The sequence below is a fragment of the Colletes gigas genome, unplaced genomic scaffold (assembly GCF_013123115.1).
Source record: "Colletes gigas isolate AHSC1104 unplaced genomic scaffold, ASM1312311v1 Colletes_gigas_Sc00007, whole genome shotgun sequence".
NCBI classification, from domain to species: Eukaryota; Metazoa; Arthropoda; class Insecta; order Hymenoptera; family Colletidae; genus Colletes; species Colletes gigas.
Genome location: NW_025106636.1, coordinates 6,413,222 through 6,432,104, shown reverse-complemented (window position 1 = coordinate 6,432,104; position 18,883 = coordinate 6,413,222). Strand labels below are relative to the sequence as shown.

The 18,883-nt window shown below is 39.0% G+C and overlaps 1 protein-coding gene across 6 annotated transcripts in view; it reads left to right on the top strand.

Annotated features, from left to right (window-relative positions):
- The window catches only part of LOC122396341 (QRFP-like peptide receptor), a 47,601-nt gene extending 31,595 nt beyond the window's left edge, over nt 1-16,006 (top strand). For 2 of the 6 annotated variants that reach the window (XM_043394644.1, XM_043394645.1), the window contains 6 exons: nt 825-946; nt 5,067-5,190; nt 6,967-7,172; nt 10,091-10,214; nt 11,309-11,469; nt 12,344-13,286. In XM_043394644.1, the coding sequence (XP_043250579.1) occupies nt 825-946; nt 5,067-5,190; nt 6,967-7,172; nt 10,091-10,214; nt 11,309-11,469; nt 12,344-12,659 (1,053 nt within the window). In that variant the 3' untranslated portion in view covers nt 12,660-13,286. Of the gene's footprint in view, nt 1-824; nt 947-5,066; nt 5,191-6,966; nt 7,173-10,090; nt 10,215-11,308; nt 11,470-12,343; nt 13,287-14,203; nt 14,705-15,782 lie in introns of those variants that run through there. The other 4 variants (XM_043394646.1, XM_043394647.1, XM_043394648.1 and 1 more) reach the window with 4 other exon arrangements.
- The last annotated feature ends 2,877 nt before the right edge of the window (nt 16,007-18,883 follow it).

Sequence of the window (18,883 nt, the reverse complement as noted above, 5' to 3'; positions counted from 1 at the left end):
CAACCCAAATCTAAAAAGTTATTTCAGAATCTAATATAAAAAAAAAATGATGTTACTCTTATTCGATCAAGCAGACGTTAAGTTCGCGTTCGCGAGTCGCGGAGAACGATAAAAGCAGCTTCTCGTTACTGTGAAACGCGTAATAGTGCGCGTTATAATTTTATGCGTATAAATTACAGCGTAAAAGCCGCATATAGAAATTTGCATTATAGATGGAATTACTCGGAGTAGTTTAATTTAATTGTACGCAGCTCGTACTCGTTACTCCGCTTGTAGACACGCCGAACTACGCGGGGACTCGAAACTGTATTTTATGCTCATTAACAGCTTCAAAGGGCATATTCCGATTACGTGTTTTTTTTCCCTCCCCCACCCACCGTTTTGTTGAAAGGGGTCGATGAAACACTCTCAAGCTTGGCGAACGTTTTTCCTGTACTTTCTTTGTTCCGATGGCCCCTCTTTCTTTTACTTCAATGCGCGGTTCATTGTGCCGTGCGATTTTTGTTCTACCCCGTATTGTTTCGAATTTCGCTCGGGTCAGTGAGGATATTATTTCAATCCCTGGTCAAGAAATCACGGCGGTTATGAAATAATCTTTGAGTCACAGCGCGAAGCAATAATCGAGAGACAAATTTTTATACACCTCGATGTCACGTCCATTATTTTCGAACGATAAAAATTATATGAAAATTGAGTTTCTGAGAAAACAAGATTGCATTTGAAACATACGTGATTATATTACCGTTGCTATTTAATTTCTTTCGATGGAAATTTTCGAATAAAATTGTGCACCAACCTAACGAAATTTCGATCTTGTTTTCCAGGTCGCCAAACTGTTCTCTTACACGTGGACCATGGGTTTGTTCCTATGCAAGTCGGTGCATTATATGCAAAGTGTGTCGGCCATCTGTTCGGTCGTCACGTTAACTGCAATGTCGATTGAAAGGTAAATCTAACGATATTATTTCATACGAAACGTAACTCACAAATTCGCCACATGTTCTTGACGTCTTTGGAATACAGAATTAGATTGCTTTAAACAACGTTATTTTTAAGAAGTGTTACATTTTATCAAAGAAGAGAACATATAGTTTATACGTATGTTGCCTCCCATGCTCGCCACCAGAGGGCTCGCGCTCTCACAAGCGCTCGAGACATATACACATTCGCAGCGCGACCATACGTAGATGTGAACGGTTATTTGAGTTCAATTCTTTATTATTCAACTGCGATTCCTCTTGGTTTATTACTTACTAATATTAAGCAATATTTTTCTGGAATTTTCGCCTGTTTTACATTAACCTCAAGATTTTTATCAGTGGAACTATAGTCTCTTACCGATCATACAGTGTCTAACAAGAGTGTGTACGATGATTCTTAAAACGAGCCCCCAGACGTGATTCATAAACTGAACTAACTTGGGAGATCTCCTTTATAGAGCCCAGTGAGGCGTGGAATACAATGCTTTGTGAAAAGCCGCCGGCAAGCTCCGGCTTCTTCGTCAGATCTCGCCAACTGGTATTTAAAGACCACAGCTTAGAAAGATATATTCTTCAAAATATGCCATTCACAACGTTGAATTATTCAATAATTTAATAACATAATACTATACGAAAAATACGAAAGAAATATTGTTTTAATCCTTTTAATGGCGCGAACGTCAACAGTTTCATAAAATCGGTGATTTAAATGGACAGAACAGACGAAAAATCATACAGAGTCCTTTTCTTCATTCGCTCGCTATTCCTTTCCTCGGTTGTCGACAAAAGACAAAGGAGACTTCGAGACTGAACGATATCGCTGTGCACAAACATTCGCTGGTGTCGAATTTCGGTATAGATTTTCTCAAGTAACACCGGTATTCAGTCTCCGTTCCGATACAGCTTGTTCGAATGCTTCTTGCACTCGAGACTCGGTCCTACGAGTTGTTTCTCTTGAAAAAATATGGATGGTAATTATAAACCGTTGAAATACTCATTTGGTTCGTAATGCGACGCAATAACGTTCAGGTCTCATTAAACATGCACATTGCAATATAAACGACAATTTGGGCAATTGTCGCTACGCTATTTAGAATTAGTCACATTTCACCGAGCCTCGACTGCTCGTAACGACTTCGTTCCACGCGTTTTACGCAAATTTTACGTGAAAACCGAAGAACAGATTTTAGAAACACGGAACGAATCTGTAAGTCGCTGTTCGTCGAAAGGAAACTGTGTCCCGGACTGTACACAGTGTATCTAATGGAATGGAAGAGGAAGAAAACCGTTTGACCTATGGTCGCTGGACGTTCGAAGTGCATAATTTCGCTTAATTGAAGCGCTCAACGAATTCCTTGAAATTTAGGTTATTTACGGCTGCGACTCGTGTCGGAATTACTCTGCGCCCCCGCTCGAAAGAGCTCGCTCAACGAAGAAACGGTGCCATCAATTCCGACAATTTGTTCGATCGCTGAACAATTTTATCGCCTGTGTCTTAAGGTTCTCGATTTTTTTTTGCTCGAGATTAATGGACACGTGGGATTATAAATTTCGCGCGTGTTACGCGACCCATCCGATAACTCGCGTCCATCGCGACACCAGAACGATTCAGTATTGACCATGATCGAACGTCCCGTTACAATAACGCCGCGAACGTCGTGACAAACTTTGATGAACGAGGAAACGCCGCGCGAAAGTAATGGAAAGTTGTCGAGTTTTTTTGCGAAATAAACTTGGAATGCATAGAAAGCTGGACTTTTAAACTTCGCCGTTGCCCGCGAATCTATCATGCGAAATTATTTTCTCGAAAACCTACGAAGACATTTTTTTTTTTAATTATACGTATCGAAGGAGTTGATATTTTCAATGTACAGAATTTAAGATCGTTATTTTCCACGGTATTTTACGAATATTGGCACGAGAAAAGTAAGGTAGAAAATTCAGTAAATTTTAAAGTGAAAAGTCAATCTCGAATGTTGCATCTTTCACGCGTGCATTCTTCGGCGAACTATATGCTCCGCTGCATAATGCATGTGCTCAAATGCTATATCAGATGAAGCTTTCATTTTCGTATATCGATTTCTTCGGCTACAGAGTCAGGAACAAAGAACTTACTGAGATGCGATTACGCTATTTTAAGTGGCGCATGCAGCGACGAAACGTATACAAATATCATTATACAGGGATTTCAGTAAAAAGATTCGCAATATTCGAGATAATTATAAATGTCCTATTTGTGGCGCTTCGATTCAATTTCGATCAATTTTATTCCGCCGAAATCAATGGAGAAAATCTAACTTAGATCAGCGTACGCTCCCTTTCGAAATGTGATCAACATAAAAATCATTCCAAGTCGCATTCAAGCGTCCCCGTTTCAATTTCCCTCGAAGAATAGTACTCAGCCCTAAAGAGAGACGCGGTAAATTCATCTCGAAGCTTACGCCCTCTGACGCAATTCCAGCGAATTCGTGGACCTTTAGCATTCGAAGGGAATTGTGAGTTTACAAAGTACAGTTATCTATTACTATGCACTATTGTTCAACGTTTGCTTATTCTAAAATCGTTCAAGGATCAAAGTACGTACGTAGCCTTTTTACATAGTAAATTTTTATTTTACCACACCGCAATAGAGCTTTGGATTGAGAGCTTTTGATCGTACGGAGTTAACTGGTTAGAGTCTTTCCGACGAAATCGTCTGTAATAATTAGGAAACCTGGTATGGCGTTAGGTCGACGGATTTATGATTTTTCTCGAGAGCTCGTGATTCCAGCTTGCCGCTCACGTTTCGCTTTAATAGAGAACCGATAAAAGATGCCCCCGTGAAGCCTCAAACGCGTGATCGGACAGCTTTCTGGCTCGATCATACTTAAAATTTATTTTATTTCAGGGAGGAATCGAACCGCCATTTTCAGGCTCGCTGAATCGATCGACACCGCCATCTATTGTTCATAGCGCGTTGTCTGCGTGGAATGAAACTGATAAATCTTACAGATTCTCCTGTTTTTTGTTGTTGCTCGCGTGGGATGCTGGGTTGAAAAATTCTATCTGGGGGTGCGTGCATCGAAGAGAACGATGCAGCCGATCCATCAAATACAGGGTGCTCCACTCGACTCGAGCATCTTAAATGTCTCGTCTATTTTTGGCGATAGAAAATAGTCGAATAATTTAAACAAAGTTCAGTTTTTTCGTTTTAATATTACCCGCGACGTTCGAGTCGGTTTCTGTTTGAAATTTATTTCAGAGAAAATGAACGCTGCGTCTGATTGTTGAATAACCGGCCGCGCTCGTAAACAGCTGCCAGTGTCACGGAAAATGGAAACATTATTAGTCCTGTACAAAAGTCGTTTCTCCGTTATTCGTTCAGTGGAAAAGCTGACTCGTTCCTTTGTTTTTGTCACGGACGTTGTCTGTGACCGTGAGGTGACCGTAGATTGATTTTTGAAAGTCTCTCGCGCATGGAACCATATTAACAAAGCTTTGTTCCAATTGTAATAGTTTTAGAATCACGATATTCCAAATTCAAAGTGTTACTATTGACTCCAGTCTGCTCTAATATTAAATCATGAATAATTGTTAAGTATATTTTGTAATAATGAACGAATATAAAAAAATATCTCCGACCGAAAAAGCGACGGATAATCAGCAACGATATTTTTTTTCGCCTCGAAAGGAAGTGAAAATGGAGAAGCAATGAAAATAATCGTGGCCGTAAAACGAAAAGCATTTTCACGGGGATTTTTCGCGTCATTACCCTAGTTCATCGCTCTTGCATAATATATTTTCTTTTATCTCTCTCGTTCTGGAACCGACTGTTTTATAATCCAACGGATGTGAAAGCCCGCGGTAATTTCGCGGAAATTACATTGTCGAGAATTATTGGACTCGCCTCGCGAAAACTTTTAATCCCTGTCAAACAACGTCGAGAATTTCACTTTTTCTGCTACGCTGTGATTCGGCGATTCGCTCGAGGTACAAAGTTGTATCGACTGGACGATACGATATTGACTATACAAGATGTCTCGTTAGAAACGTGCCAGTTCCTAGTTATCGATATCGAGCTAACTGGGAACTTCGTTTGTGTTTCAGATATTATGCCATCGTTCATCCAATGAGGGCGCAGTACACGTGCACGATAAGCCAAGCTCGCAAGATCGTGATCATAACCTGGGTCGCGTCCTTCCTGCTTGGTATCCCGATGATCTTCACACAGGTGAACAATCAACTTTGTGTTTTATTTTAAATGTTTACCATAAGCTTTCTCATTGATTACGACGATCTTGACACGAGGAAAAGTTCCCTGATACCGACCAAAACGAATGTTATTATATCGTCTACTTCGTTATAGCTAATATTGCAACGCGTTAAAACCTTCATTTTTTTGCGTAAAAAGTTAATTTTCAAATAACATTCGTGATTCGACATGTGTGATCTTACGATTTCGATTTCCGCTACTCCTTTTAAGTGGCCGTTGAAAATACTCACAGAGAAATACGTAATGCGCGCAAAATTGACGTCCATCTGCTCGTTTCACGATGGCGGAGAGCGTCTGTTTATCTGCAGGCGGAAAATCGAACGAAATCGTCCTCCACATTAGCTTTCATCTCGATTTCCATCCCTCGCGAAATATTTTCCAGGCATTTTCCAACGGTTTTCACGATCGGATGGTTTCTCGTGCAGGTCGTCAGGATTAAGTCGAGTTTCTAGGGATTTTATTTCTACTCGTTCTCCTCGTTAACCTAGAATTTCGTCGCGTCGCTTTTTTAGGCTGAAGGTCCTACTAATATCACTGTTTTTACTGTCCACCGATCGCGAGGATAAACTGTACATAATGCAGAACTTTTAATAAAAATCAGGAGTCTGTGAATTGCGTTGCAACGCGAGAAATACTTCCCTTTGTTCTTTCCGTAAAAAACGAGAACAGAGAACATTCTCGTGGGGTAGGGGGATGAAGGAATTAATGAAACATGTAGGGAACCGCGGTTTTATGTGTCTCGTAAAGTAAATGGCGTGAATATGACGATAAAACTCCCTTATGTGGTCGTAGAAAAAGTTTGTGTGTACATACACGTATTCCGAACATTTTAATAAACACTTTTATATGGAATCGTAAAACTTGCGGTTGTTGAAGAGATGCTTCTGAAATGTCGTGATTATTTTCAATTAAGATTGCTTCCACGATCCATTGAAACCTTGTTTCGATTCTTTTCAGTGCGAGTTAATTTTCGTAAAATACTTCGAATCGTAAGAAAGCGCGGGGGTGGAGGGCTGTATCGAGTTTCGTTTTTAATCACCATCATTTATTAGTCGCGTTGACCGAGTTTCTTTACTGTTTCTCCCTACGAGAAGATTCCAGTCATTGTTGAGCTTCTTACTGTTAGTATTAAAATGAAATTCTTGTAATAAAGATTTACAAAATTATCTCCTATCACAATTAATTTAAAAATGAATAAAATAATCGAGGTAAACTGTATTCTCTTAATTTTTAAATTGAAATTTATTTTTCGTCCACGAATCTACTTCGTGCCACATTTTCAACAACTATAAAACTCTTAAGTTAATTGGCATTCCATTTGTTTTTTCATAGGCACAAACTGTGTATTAAATTTCAATAATTGAATCAATACAAATATTTTTTTTTTTCATTCACTTTTGTTCCTGAGCTTTTTTTTTGTAATAGCGTTTTCAATTATTTTCCAACAATGTTTTATCGGATTTCGCTAAGGGCTGTTGGTACGCTATTTCAATTTAGAGGCTTTTGAAAGCTTTCGATGAACGATCCGATTTTGAAATTGAAAATCAACTTGTCAAATCATTCAGGAAAAAATAAAACTGGTGTAGTAGTTTTGGAAATAGTGATAACGTAGAATGAAACTGATTCGCTTTGGGAGTCTGAGAATCTAATAAAAGCTAAGTCTCTCTCGTGGATTACTGCAATTGGGATTGTTTGATGAAAAAACTTCTGACATCGATAGTTTCTTTGTTTCAGACACACAAAGTGGTGGGACTGAGAGTGATCGCCTACTGGTGCGTACGTGACTCGGAAGCTGGGCTTCTTTGGCGTGCACACGAGGTCTACATGCTCGTGCTGGTTCTCGTGTTGCCCCTGATAGTTATGGCATTTTGCTATACGGCCATTTGTTGGGAGATTTGGCGCGTCATGAAGCGTCGATACCATATGACGTCTCGACACGCGTAAGTCTGAGATTTCTTTTCTGCAAACTATATACAGGGTGTTCAACCACCTGGGAACAATTTTAATAGAAAATTCTAGAAACCAAAATTATATTTCATATTATATTTTCGGTAAAGAATTTTTTTCTCGAAAGTGCGTAGGATTTTGGGGGTATATCTATTCACCAAAAATGATTATAATTGACCTCCACAACCGAAAATAATTTTTCCAGAACGATCTGAAATTTTTTAATTTTGTCGGAAAATTTCAAACCTTCTCGAATTTTTTTCTAGAAAATGGGTACGATTTCGGGGGTATGCCTATTCACCAAAAATTATTGTAATCCACCCCCACAACAGAAAATAATTTTTCCAGAACGATCTGAATTTTTTTTTTTCGTCGGAAAATATATACCCTGTTGGTTTTTCTTAAAAATTCGTTTTTCATTTTTAATAATTTTGTCTAATACTGTCTTGTAGGTACCCATGAGCACTACTTCAGAAAAAAATTTCATTGAAATATATTCACTATTGCAGGTATTATGGCCGTTTTGAATACTCGGCCATTTTCATGGGGTTTTTCTAATTTTACGGGGTCAAGGAACAACTTTTCGAATATTTTTGGAATTCCTACATATTCTTCATTAAAATACGCGTTGTTTGCCTTTTTAAACATTAAAATCCTCCAATCCGTTCAGAAGTTATGACGTTTTAAACATTCGCATGAAATTTCAGTGAAACATATCAACAATATGGTCAGACATGTAATTTTCGGTAATGAATTTTTTTCTCGAAACTGCGTAGGATTTCGGGGGTATGTTTATTGACCAAAAATTATTATAATTAACCCCCGCAACTGAAAATAATTTTTCCAGAACGAAATTCTTTAATTTAATTTTTTAATAACTTTTCAACGAAGCCTCAATCAACAAATTGATATTCCTGATTTTTATCTTATTTTTGCCTTTAGAATCTCCCATTAAAATTTTTCCCAAGGGGTGGCCGAACTAATGTACCGGTAAGATCTAATATTTCATCCCTTATCTGCTAATGTACACTTGAAGTAACCCTCGAACCCTCTCGTATATAATATTTGTCCCTTCGAGCGTTTCTTAAACCATTGAACTTTTAGTACCTAAAAAGTGTTTAGTACCCTCGTGCCGTTATGTTCTTCAATAAAATGTTTTCGCCCGTACACGCATCATGCATTTAAAATAATAAGACCACGCGTGAAATGGCGAAACATGTTAGAGAAAATACAGTACTCTTGGTGCATTCTTTCCATTTGCAGTTTGATTACCGTGACCATTTCAAATACCCAGTAAAATTTATTTCAGCATTTTCGCCAAAACGCGTGTAAAATTATTCTGAACGGTGGTAGTAAATTTCAAGCTACTGCGCTTCAACGAACGGAATTATCGCGTTGCAGGAAAAGAATCGTCGAAAGTTCCGAGTGGCAGCTGTTTCCACGAAACTCTGGGGCAGTGGAAACGACATTAAAAGGGACCTCCAAACCCTCGTGGAAAAGTCTTAAGAGAATTGCACGGTGCAAAAATTAAAGTTAGATTGGAAGGGAATTTGAAACAGTTTTACGAAGGACTCGAGTGAATTTCGAGGCTTTAAAGGGGGATGTTTTAAAAAACGTTCAATAATCGAATAGCAGTTGTTTCGTAAATGTCACGCGGTTTTCTGCACGATATGGCCTCGTTGTTTCGTCGATCCACGAGACCGCAAACTAGATAAACTCCTCGGATGTATTTGGGGGGAGTTTGGTTTTCGAGCCGGACGAAAACTTTCGATTCCGAGCTTGGCACCGATATCTCCTTATCGATCGCGAACGCGGTACCAGCATCTTTACAAGGATGCGTTGTTTATCGTGCTTGTTAAAAAGTTTGGAAGAACGAGATCTACAGGCTGACCGTACACAACGAAATCCATCCGGTTTTCGTTGCAACTTTCAGCGAAGAATTTCCCTTAAAATACTGCAATTCGTCCATATCATTCTATTTACGAGGGAGTTACGTTTATTTCATGTAATTTCGCGATAAAATCGCGCCGTGGAGACCATTGTAAAGGTGCATACAGATTGAACAATCTTACCGAGGCTTAAATTTTAGATTTTATTTCTTGTTAATTTTGGACCTTTACTAATATATTTTTGAGGTTTTTCTGATCAAAACAAGACGAAACACGATATAACTTGGATCATATTTGCGTATTTAACGAGTGCGTATTTAATCGTATTTAACACGATTTTGTACTCTATCGGAAGTAGATTAATAACAAAGTATATCGTGTTTTGTCTTATTTTAATCAGAAAACGCTCATAAATGCATTGGTAAAAGTTTCATTAAGAAAAAAACAAAAATGAAAATACTTCGTCTTTGCATTGGGTATGTGTACTATGTGTGTATGAATGTTTCGCTGAGATTCGAGCCCCAGATCAGGTTATCGCTTAACGTTGAGCTTTCTTAGCGTGTCAAGGGGTGTCTCCTCTCAGTAGGGATGACTACCCTTCACTTATCCGATCGAAAGTGACTCACGTTATCCAAACACTGCTGTATCGTGAAAGATATTCATTCCATTGCTCTGCCACTGTTAACTGATACAGAATCTCTGTAACTGACAGTATGAAATGTGAACTATAGAACTTGACACACTAGATCTCGCGTATAAGGAAATTTGTCAAACATCTGGTTCATCAAATAACTTAGAGCACCTAATTATTTATGAATAATTTCCGATCGGATAGGATGGTTTATTTTTCGAATAGCTATTTAAAAATCGTTTCACTGTAATAACTCCCCGGTCTGCTAGTACGTTATTGTCACCTTTTCAGGATCCTGACATGTAGTTTCCCTCTGAGTTAATTTAAAAGTTAAATCCCTTTTGTTTCTCCACGCGATCGACGTTTAATCAAATGCTTCGATGTATTGCAGATTGAATCCGACTAATACCGACACTGAATCGATACCCATGACACAAAGGCAGAATGCGCGGAACGGACGTCGTTCCTATCGGGAGGACGGGCAGACAGAGGAGGAATCTCGAACCATGAAACAGGTTAGATTTGAAATCGTCACGGGCAGCTGGTAGAAACTTTCCAACTTTCAACAGACACCTGATCTTCAGTTTCAGTCGTCGCGAACTAACTCGATATTGTCTCTCAAGTTGTCACAGCTCGGCGACGATCGTGTGACAACTCGAGAGGCAAGTAGATTAAAGGAGCACGTTAAAATATTGATGAGTTGATATGTACATACATTGACTGTTCTTGACTTTGAATCAAGCGCATAAAATACGAAACTTCAACGAATATTTTTATTAACGGCATAAATGATCGTCACCAGTCGCCAGTGTGTTAAAAGTTAATTGTGGTTTCGTCAGCGCTCGGTTAAAAGTGTTTGGACAGAGACGTTGAAAAGTCTTGGGCGTCGTTGAGATCCATAAAAGTCTGATACCGTTCGCCTAAGCAAACCGCCTGGCACCTTCATTCGAATGGTAATTATTGTGCATTTCAAGCAGCACTTTAGGGTAAATAAGATGCAAAGCTTTCGTGCGTGCTAATGGTATTACTATTAGCTTTGTTTCTCTCCGCGAGAAGGCTTTCGGAAAACATTTATTACTTTTCCGATAAAGGAACGAGGCGAGCACGGTGGTTGAAATAAGTAACAAGCTGTATCAACCGATAAAGTTTTACAGTATCAACTGTCGTAAAAACCGGGCGGGAGGGGCTTGAATATAGGGCAAACTTTCGTACCCCAACAGAGACAGATCTTCCTCGAAGAGAAGCTCCGTTTCGGATTAACGTAGTCAAGGAAATAATAAAGGAGACAAAGCTGCAAAAGTTTATTCAAAATGTACCCGTACTTTGCTTGGATACCGTTGTGGAGCTGTGTGGGAAATTTGTAGGTCAGAAAAAAGGAAAGGAGGGTCCTGCTAGTGGCCTCCTCAGTAAGGCTTCCTAGCAGGCCCTGCCTTAAACGACTGGAATATTGGGAAGTCGGTCAAGCGCTTGTGAGAACACGATCCCTCTGGCGGCGAGCATAAGAGGCGACGCCACACCGTTGTTAATTTCAAGCAATCGATATTTTTATGGGTCCAGTAATGGAAGGGGGATTCATAGCTTAACAGTCTAGAATTGTTTTTTGTCGCAGGTGGTGAAAATGCTGGTGGCTGTGGTGGTGTTGTTCGCCATCTGTTGGGGTCCGATCCTCGTGAACAACGTGCTCACCGCCTACGGTTTCTTGCCACGCACCAAAACAGGAACAATCAAACACGTTAATACGATCTTTCAGCTGATGGCTTATTTCAACAGGTACGCGCGATAAGCTACAATCATTTCGAGACGACATCCTGCCGCGACATTGAACGGGAAGCTAGTGCATCCGCTGGGGTTATTAAATACACGCGTCATCTCCTTCTTATTTTCCTGAACGGGTACTCGGGATGCGAGGAATCACGTTCTGATAGAACGAAACCTTTCAAACGAATTGCATATTTCTCAATTTTTATTCTCTTTTATTTTCTAACGAAGTTGTTGCATGAAAACGCTTTCTTCGCCGTGGATGCAATTTTATAGAGAAAGGGAGAACAGTCGACGCAAATAGCGACGGAATTGTACGTGGGTTGTTTTCCATAGGATCGTCGCAGGTGCAAAGACATTTAATTAATGCTCGACGGAAAGGTTGCATTTCCCCGTGCCATTTTCAAACACCCCCCTCGAGGCGCTCACTATCGATTCCCGTTTCATTTATTTCCATTCGTGATGCAGTCTGACGACGTTAATAATCGTCGCGGAGGTGCGATTGCTCTCATCGACGTAATGACCCCTTTTTAACTTAATGATACGCCTATGGAAGAATCAATACTATGGACTAATTGCGCTCAATCGAACTAATAACAGTTAACGTTTAAGGTATACGTCCCGCGGCGCGCCATTCGTTTCACGTTCTTCTAGGTAATTTCAATTTCAAATTCATTGCCGGGGGAATTTGTCCACATAAACCTCGATCAAAGTCGTTGGAATATATTTATGTTACGTGGAACACTTTGAATCCTCGTTTCCAAATTATCCCCGAACTTCTCCACGAGACATTTTAGCCGTGACTGTAGGTTCTCGTTCAAAACGGTGTCGACGTCTGGCGCGATACTAAAGGAAGGTATATTTTTCGAATTCGTTATACTTGCAGCTGCATAAATCCGATCGTTTACGGATTCATGTCGAAGCACTTCAGGGAGAGCTTCCTGTCCGCGGCATGCGGCGGTTGGTGGATCTGCTGTCCCAGAAGAGGGTACAGAGCGCCGGTGAAGAGGCATCCAAGCCTCAGCCAGACCAGGACCACCAGCGTCAGGTACGCAGCAACCATAAACTCGCACACGTTTCACTCGCGCGATCTCTTTCCGCCGTTCGTGCCTATCCTCTTTAAAATAACGAGAGAACACAACAGGCTCAGTCGAAGATATCACTGTTTTGAATTTCAGATTGGTATGGATAAATATGTATGATACCCTGAGGCGGTAGACACCGCACGCAGTCGAGTCCGTGCAACCCTTAGAGTAATACGTGCGCCCCGTGTTTAATTATGATATTTCCGACACGAAAGACGTTTCACCGGCCGCCACGTTGGCTCGCGTGGACGCGCAGCGTGAATGCTCTGTAATTTTCTCCAGGATCGAGCTTAACGTCTTAAGCGGGGTATTGCAATGCCAGTAAACCGGTTTATCGGCAAACGGCGGATATAAGATTTATTCACCGGTAAATGGCGAACGATTTCTTGAAACGTTTTTACCGGCAACTCGTCTTCCGTTCGAATTTATGTCTCGTACAATTTTTCTCGGAGGCCAAGCATAATTCGACGTTGGATATGTATTTTTTTTTATAAAGAATCGACAAACCATATATTGTTTACGTTTGTAAAATAAAAGTACCATTCGTTTTTTTTTATGTTTATATCTGGAATAAAATTGCACGATTGCATGAGACAAAATATTTGTTGATTGAACGTTTGAACAATCTCTAAATCGTTCAAATTTCGTGTATGACGTTCGACGTGATCGTTTGTTTTCTCCGTGCTCGCGATTTCTACCCTCTTTTAACACCCGGCTATTTGAAATACATTAACAGTAAACAGTAACCCAATATATATACATTCTGAGTTTACTGTTACGGGTATCGAATCAGCCCGATACTAGAGGATAAATCTGTCGTCCGTAAATTGTATCGCGACAGTATCAACGCGTGTGCAAACCGTAAAATGATTTTACGCGCGCCGCCGGCATTTACGAGTATGTTTTACGAATTGAGGAAATGAGAACGGGGTCTTAAACGAATTGGTTTTAAGGAACTTGGTCGTGAAAACGGATCGTCGAGAAATTTGGTTACGCGAGAAACATCCGCGGTGTCAAATTGAGAATTATTATATTATGGTGGATAAGAGTAGGGAGTCACATTTGCATCCTCTGTTCGTTCGACAAAAAACAGTTTTTAAATTTTATAAAAGAAAACCTGTTTATGATATCAGTTTTTAATTTAATTAAACTACGAAATATAATATTAAAATAAAAAATATTTAAAATAGCTTTAAACATATAGAAAAGAAGACTTGTTTTTAGTGAACCGAATTCGAAAAAACAAAAGAAGTTATTAAATGATACGAGTGTGATTATAGCCGGAACTAGAAGAAATTGTAAATCTTAAAAACAGACAAAACGACACCATTTTGAAGTAATCGTATCGATCGCTTCGTAGAAATTTTAATTCAATGCTTTGATGAGTGACGTAGTTTTAAGATATCGCGTTTTCCTTAGTTCCGGCGATAAAGAAATATTTATTTCGTATGCGGACCAAGTTTTCCATTAAAAAAACGGATGCAATCGTAATTGTGCAATAACTGATCTCGTAATAATTAAAACAATAGCGTCACACGTATACACTTACGGACAAAAGTTAAGAAACTAATTTTGTTTTTTGAACAACACTATCAGGTCTCTTAGGTATTATTTTAATTTCCTTCGGACACAATTTCATTAATTTACTTTTCTATTTTTAGGTTATGGACGGTCACGGATTTGTTTCGATTATGGCTTTCTTCCTTTACGTAATTAACTTTTTGTACCGGTATCACGTGACCACGCTATGTCTCTGCCATTTAAGATTTGCATGTAAGTCCTTTTAACCTTTTTATTTGGTTATGTATTCCTAAGTTATTTTGTACATTTGCGACAATTTTACTCTTTTGTACTTTACTATTTTATTTGTATCGTCTGCTAGCAAATACATATATTCCTTAAGAGGTTTTCTTTGTGTTCCCTCGATCCAACTTTTCTCGGATTAACAAAATTTTAAGAACATCCCGAATCATTGCATATGTACAGATTGTTTCTTTTATCTTGCACATCCTAATATCTTCGCTATTTTTGCGAAAATAACGACGATATTAAGATGTGCAAAATGAAGGAAATAACTTACATAGAGATAAAATTGTTAAAATTTTTATCATTTGTAAGAGCACGCGTCTCGTTCCTCATAGTCCTTTTACCAGAAGACATTCCAGCCTTCCCCACGCTGTGGTCAGATCCTTTGGGAACAAGATCGCATTCTTTAGTAGAACGATGGCGGCCATCCTTCCAAACCCTTACATTTCACAAACAATATCATCTAACCAACTATGCAACAAATTTCCAGCCATCGTTCGGCGGTCGGACTTAATAGTGTCAAACTATTCATCTTAAAACATCGCCAAAGAGCGTTGACGCTAACGTATCAATTCAGAATTACTTAATTTTTGTCCGTAAGTGTTTTGAAAAAAGAATTTACTTCAAATTTTTTAATCTAATGCCTTCATAATAGCTTCCATGCTATAATTTTGATAGTTCTTAGGATTCTTGTTCGTTGATATCAAATATGGTTTTGTCTCTGGTCCTGTAACTATCGTAAAGTACTAGATTGATGGAAGGGAGGGGGATGAACGACAACGTTTGGGAGTGTCTGAGACTCTCGACTGAGATTCTACGATGTTCACGCATCGCCTAATCGTATAACCAGCATTCAACGGGTTACGAAAGACTTCAAAAACAAATAACTCCAAAAGTTTCGAGTTCCTGCCCCCCATGGGGGTGGACGATTTATAAAAGGAAGACGTCCATGTCCCAAAAGTTTCGATAAAATCGAGGACTCCAAGTTCACGGTCCTCTTTTATAAAAGATCAAACTTCCACCCAGAGAAGTCTGCTTATAGGACGATCGAAAGGCGCTAACAGTTCTGTCAAGGGATTTTCGTAACCTAATAATTCTGATCGAGGAATTCGATGAAAACGTTCAAGGAATTTCTACTTTTTTCCATTTTTTTCCCCCCAGTCTCGAAGGACTGAATTGCTCTTTGAATGACAGTGCTGGTCGTTCTATTCCCAGTAATACATCTGCAAGCCTTTGGTTGTAATGTTTTCGCGCTCGTGAGCTAGAAAATGGAAAATCGCCCGGTATTTCGAAGAGACATCCGAATATTTGCGATCACGAAACCCATTAAAGTTCGAGTTAAAATGAATCACAACGCGTCGAAGTGCAACGACTGTCCGTTTCTTTTGCTTCTTTTTTTTTCTTTTTAATATTCCATTTGAATTTTTGTTGCAGCTTGTGTTTGTTTTCAGGTGCACACCCCGGAGATTGGATACAGTTTTTGTCCCTAGTTTATTATCGCAAAGTTAACCTTTCCTCTTACCATTCGGAAAAGCGAAAAGCGCGTAGTAACGTTCCATTAATCCATTAGGCTAAATTAAGATCATCGAGGGCTCAACGTATCCGAATGCAATATTTATAAAATCGATCCCTTCGTTCGCTAGCGAGCGTCGTCGTGGAAGAAAGAAAATAGCAGAGACTCTTTGTATTCTTCCGTGTTAATAAAGGTTGTATAATTTTCAACGACGATTTGAATATAATGCGATGTGTCGAGCTGGTTCACGATGAGCAATAGCTTGTACGTCGTCTTTGCTCGGTCGATTTTGGTCTCGACGTTGGCTCGTTGCGTCGGTGGTCGGTCGAAATTTGAAATTTCGCGAGCATCGAACCGCTTTCGTTCTACATTCGTCCGTTTCCATCGCGTCTGCTTTCAGATGGACTTGATTCTTTCGTCGTGCCCGGCCCACGTCGAGGCAGCCCGTTCGCAGGTAAATAAAATAAAGAATAGAGAAAAGAAGGAGCGCGAGAAACGAGGAAAGGTCGCTGAGAAGATCTCCGATGCTCGACGAGAGGACACGGCTGTACCCCGGGACTTCGAGTCCATTATCTCCAGGACATCGCGAATTACCGAAAAAACACTAAAACACGTGCCACCCCCTAACACTTTGAGCACCAGGAGGATTTTATTTATTCGATGTTGGGCAAATTTTGTTCTCGAATGAGTGAAAACGTTGGATTCGATCGTGAAGCAGCTTTTCTCCCTTTGTTTCTTCCGAATATTGGTTTAAAATGTTCATAAAAGTTCCTTTATCTATCAATTTCAAATTTGTATTCGTTATTCGCGAATAAAGTTTGCCTAACTCTGCTCGAGTAGTAATATATTAAATTGTGATACGCAAACGAAAAGCAATTCTTTCATGGCAGGAAATATCTCCGATAACGAAGCTTCCGCTCGAGCTTATAAACTATTTCCGTCTTTCTCGTAAAAATTTAATCGAGTGCTGTTTAACGGAATTTCTGCTTTCAGGAATCGAAGTTTTGTCCATTGAGGGAAGTTTGCAGAGGACGAAGCAGATGGTAAAATATTTTTATTTCGAACAAAATAAAAATGTTTCAATAACCACTTGTTATTTCCTTTTTTTTTAAATATAACAGCACAATATGTTATAAAGCAATCTAATCGCAATATTAATTAGAATTTTACACATTATCGGTTAAGGGTTAAAGTCAGCGTTGAATCGGTTATTTTTGTTTAAATAAGATGCACATAATTCAAAATTTCAAGAGTTCTCAGAAGTTAACTTATCTATACGTGAAAATATTGATTTATTTTTGTTTAATAATATTTTTAATAAACCAAAATTGATCATCAAACGTCAATCTTAGATACACAGACAACCAATAATTTATTTGGAAATATTGTGAGAATTGTTTTTAAGATTTTAATTAACTCAACAAGCCTCCTCCTAAGACTTTCTGAAATATTTACAAATTGTATTTTATGAACGCAGTAACTCCCACTCAGAAAGTACAGTTTTACATTTTATTATCTATAGTTTCCCAGAGAAAATGAGTCCCAACACGACCTCCAGTTCCAATACTTTTGGAACATTTATTCCTCATTCAATTACAACTGGAATGAAATATTCAGACAGTTGTTAGTCAAAGAAATAATCGTTGCAAAAGTTTCTTTAACATCTCAATAAGAAGAAATTCATGCACGGTGGAGATTCTCGAACTTTTTTTTTTTTACGATGTACTTGGCGGCTCAGCAACTTTTTTACGATACCCTTGGTATCTCAGCAGTTTTTTCAGAAGACCCCTACTAAATGACTTGATACTAAACCCCAGAGAGTAGTCTGATGGAGCACGACAAACTACTGTCGATAAATATTGCTTTATATCTTTTAAATGCATGACATCTGATGCACAAGCTTTAATATAACTTCCAAGTAACTCGCTGTGCACATGTCAATATCAGTTTCATGATCAAGATGGTCACAGATTTTCGATTTCTATTGCTCACTTTTACTTTACAAAATTTTCTATTTCATTTACAACATGGAGGGAAATTAATATATAGAAATAAAGAGTATATAGCTATTTACGTTTAGGGGTCGTACTTTTCCTATAAGGATTGTGATTTCTAGGCCAATAATTATGGACGTATGATTTATAAATTATAAGAAGAATCTGAATCAAATTTAAAAATATGAAATACTCACAAGAGTTAATATTTTCTACTAAATAAAATGTATAAACTCGCGTAATTAAATATAAGTCGTGTTGGGAGTCATTTCCATCTTGCAAATGGCGACGATCCATTGGCAATACTTGCACGAATATTTGAAAAGCACAAAAATTTGTTTAACGGTAAACGTATAATTGGGATTAAACAATCGAGCCGGAATTCTCGAGAAACAGTACGTGATTTGACCTCGACTGGATGTAAAAATCTTTCTACCTGTAATGGCTACCTTCCCCGGGCACGTGAAACCGAACAATCCCGATTTGGTTTTTCATAAACGGGAGATTCTTTGGTACAGAGAGATTTGTATTATTTTTACCAGTAAGTATTAACTATACGCGGGTACCCGAGAAATTTGGACCAAAGCGGACCATCCATCCGGCAACTCGACGAAAGCGATTTAGAATGGACGATGACTGAACGTCTCGCGGGAGAGAAAAAATGTAACGAACGCCGGGTTGCAACGTTTGACGAACGACTCTACATCGATCCGGAAGCGAAATAACATTTTAAATTACTCATGGGGCAATCCAGGTCGTTTGTTGGTTTTTAACGAGCGAACTTCGGAACGGTGCGTGCACAGAGTGGCCCAATTTAAACCGAATGTCTCTATTCCGCGTGGATGTCAGGAAAAATCATTCAGGATAAAGTTACGCACGGTGACGAGACAAAAATTATTTCCAAATTGAAGAATTCGCGAACCTTATCCGCACCGTTCGAAGTATTTAAATTATTGCAAAGGATACAAACTTTATGAATGAAGATGTCTTTTTAGTCCTGCGTTTGGTCCTTTGAAATAGTTTAACTT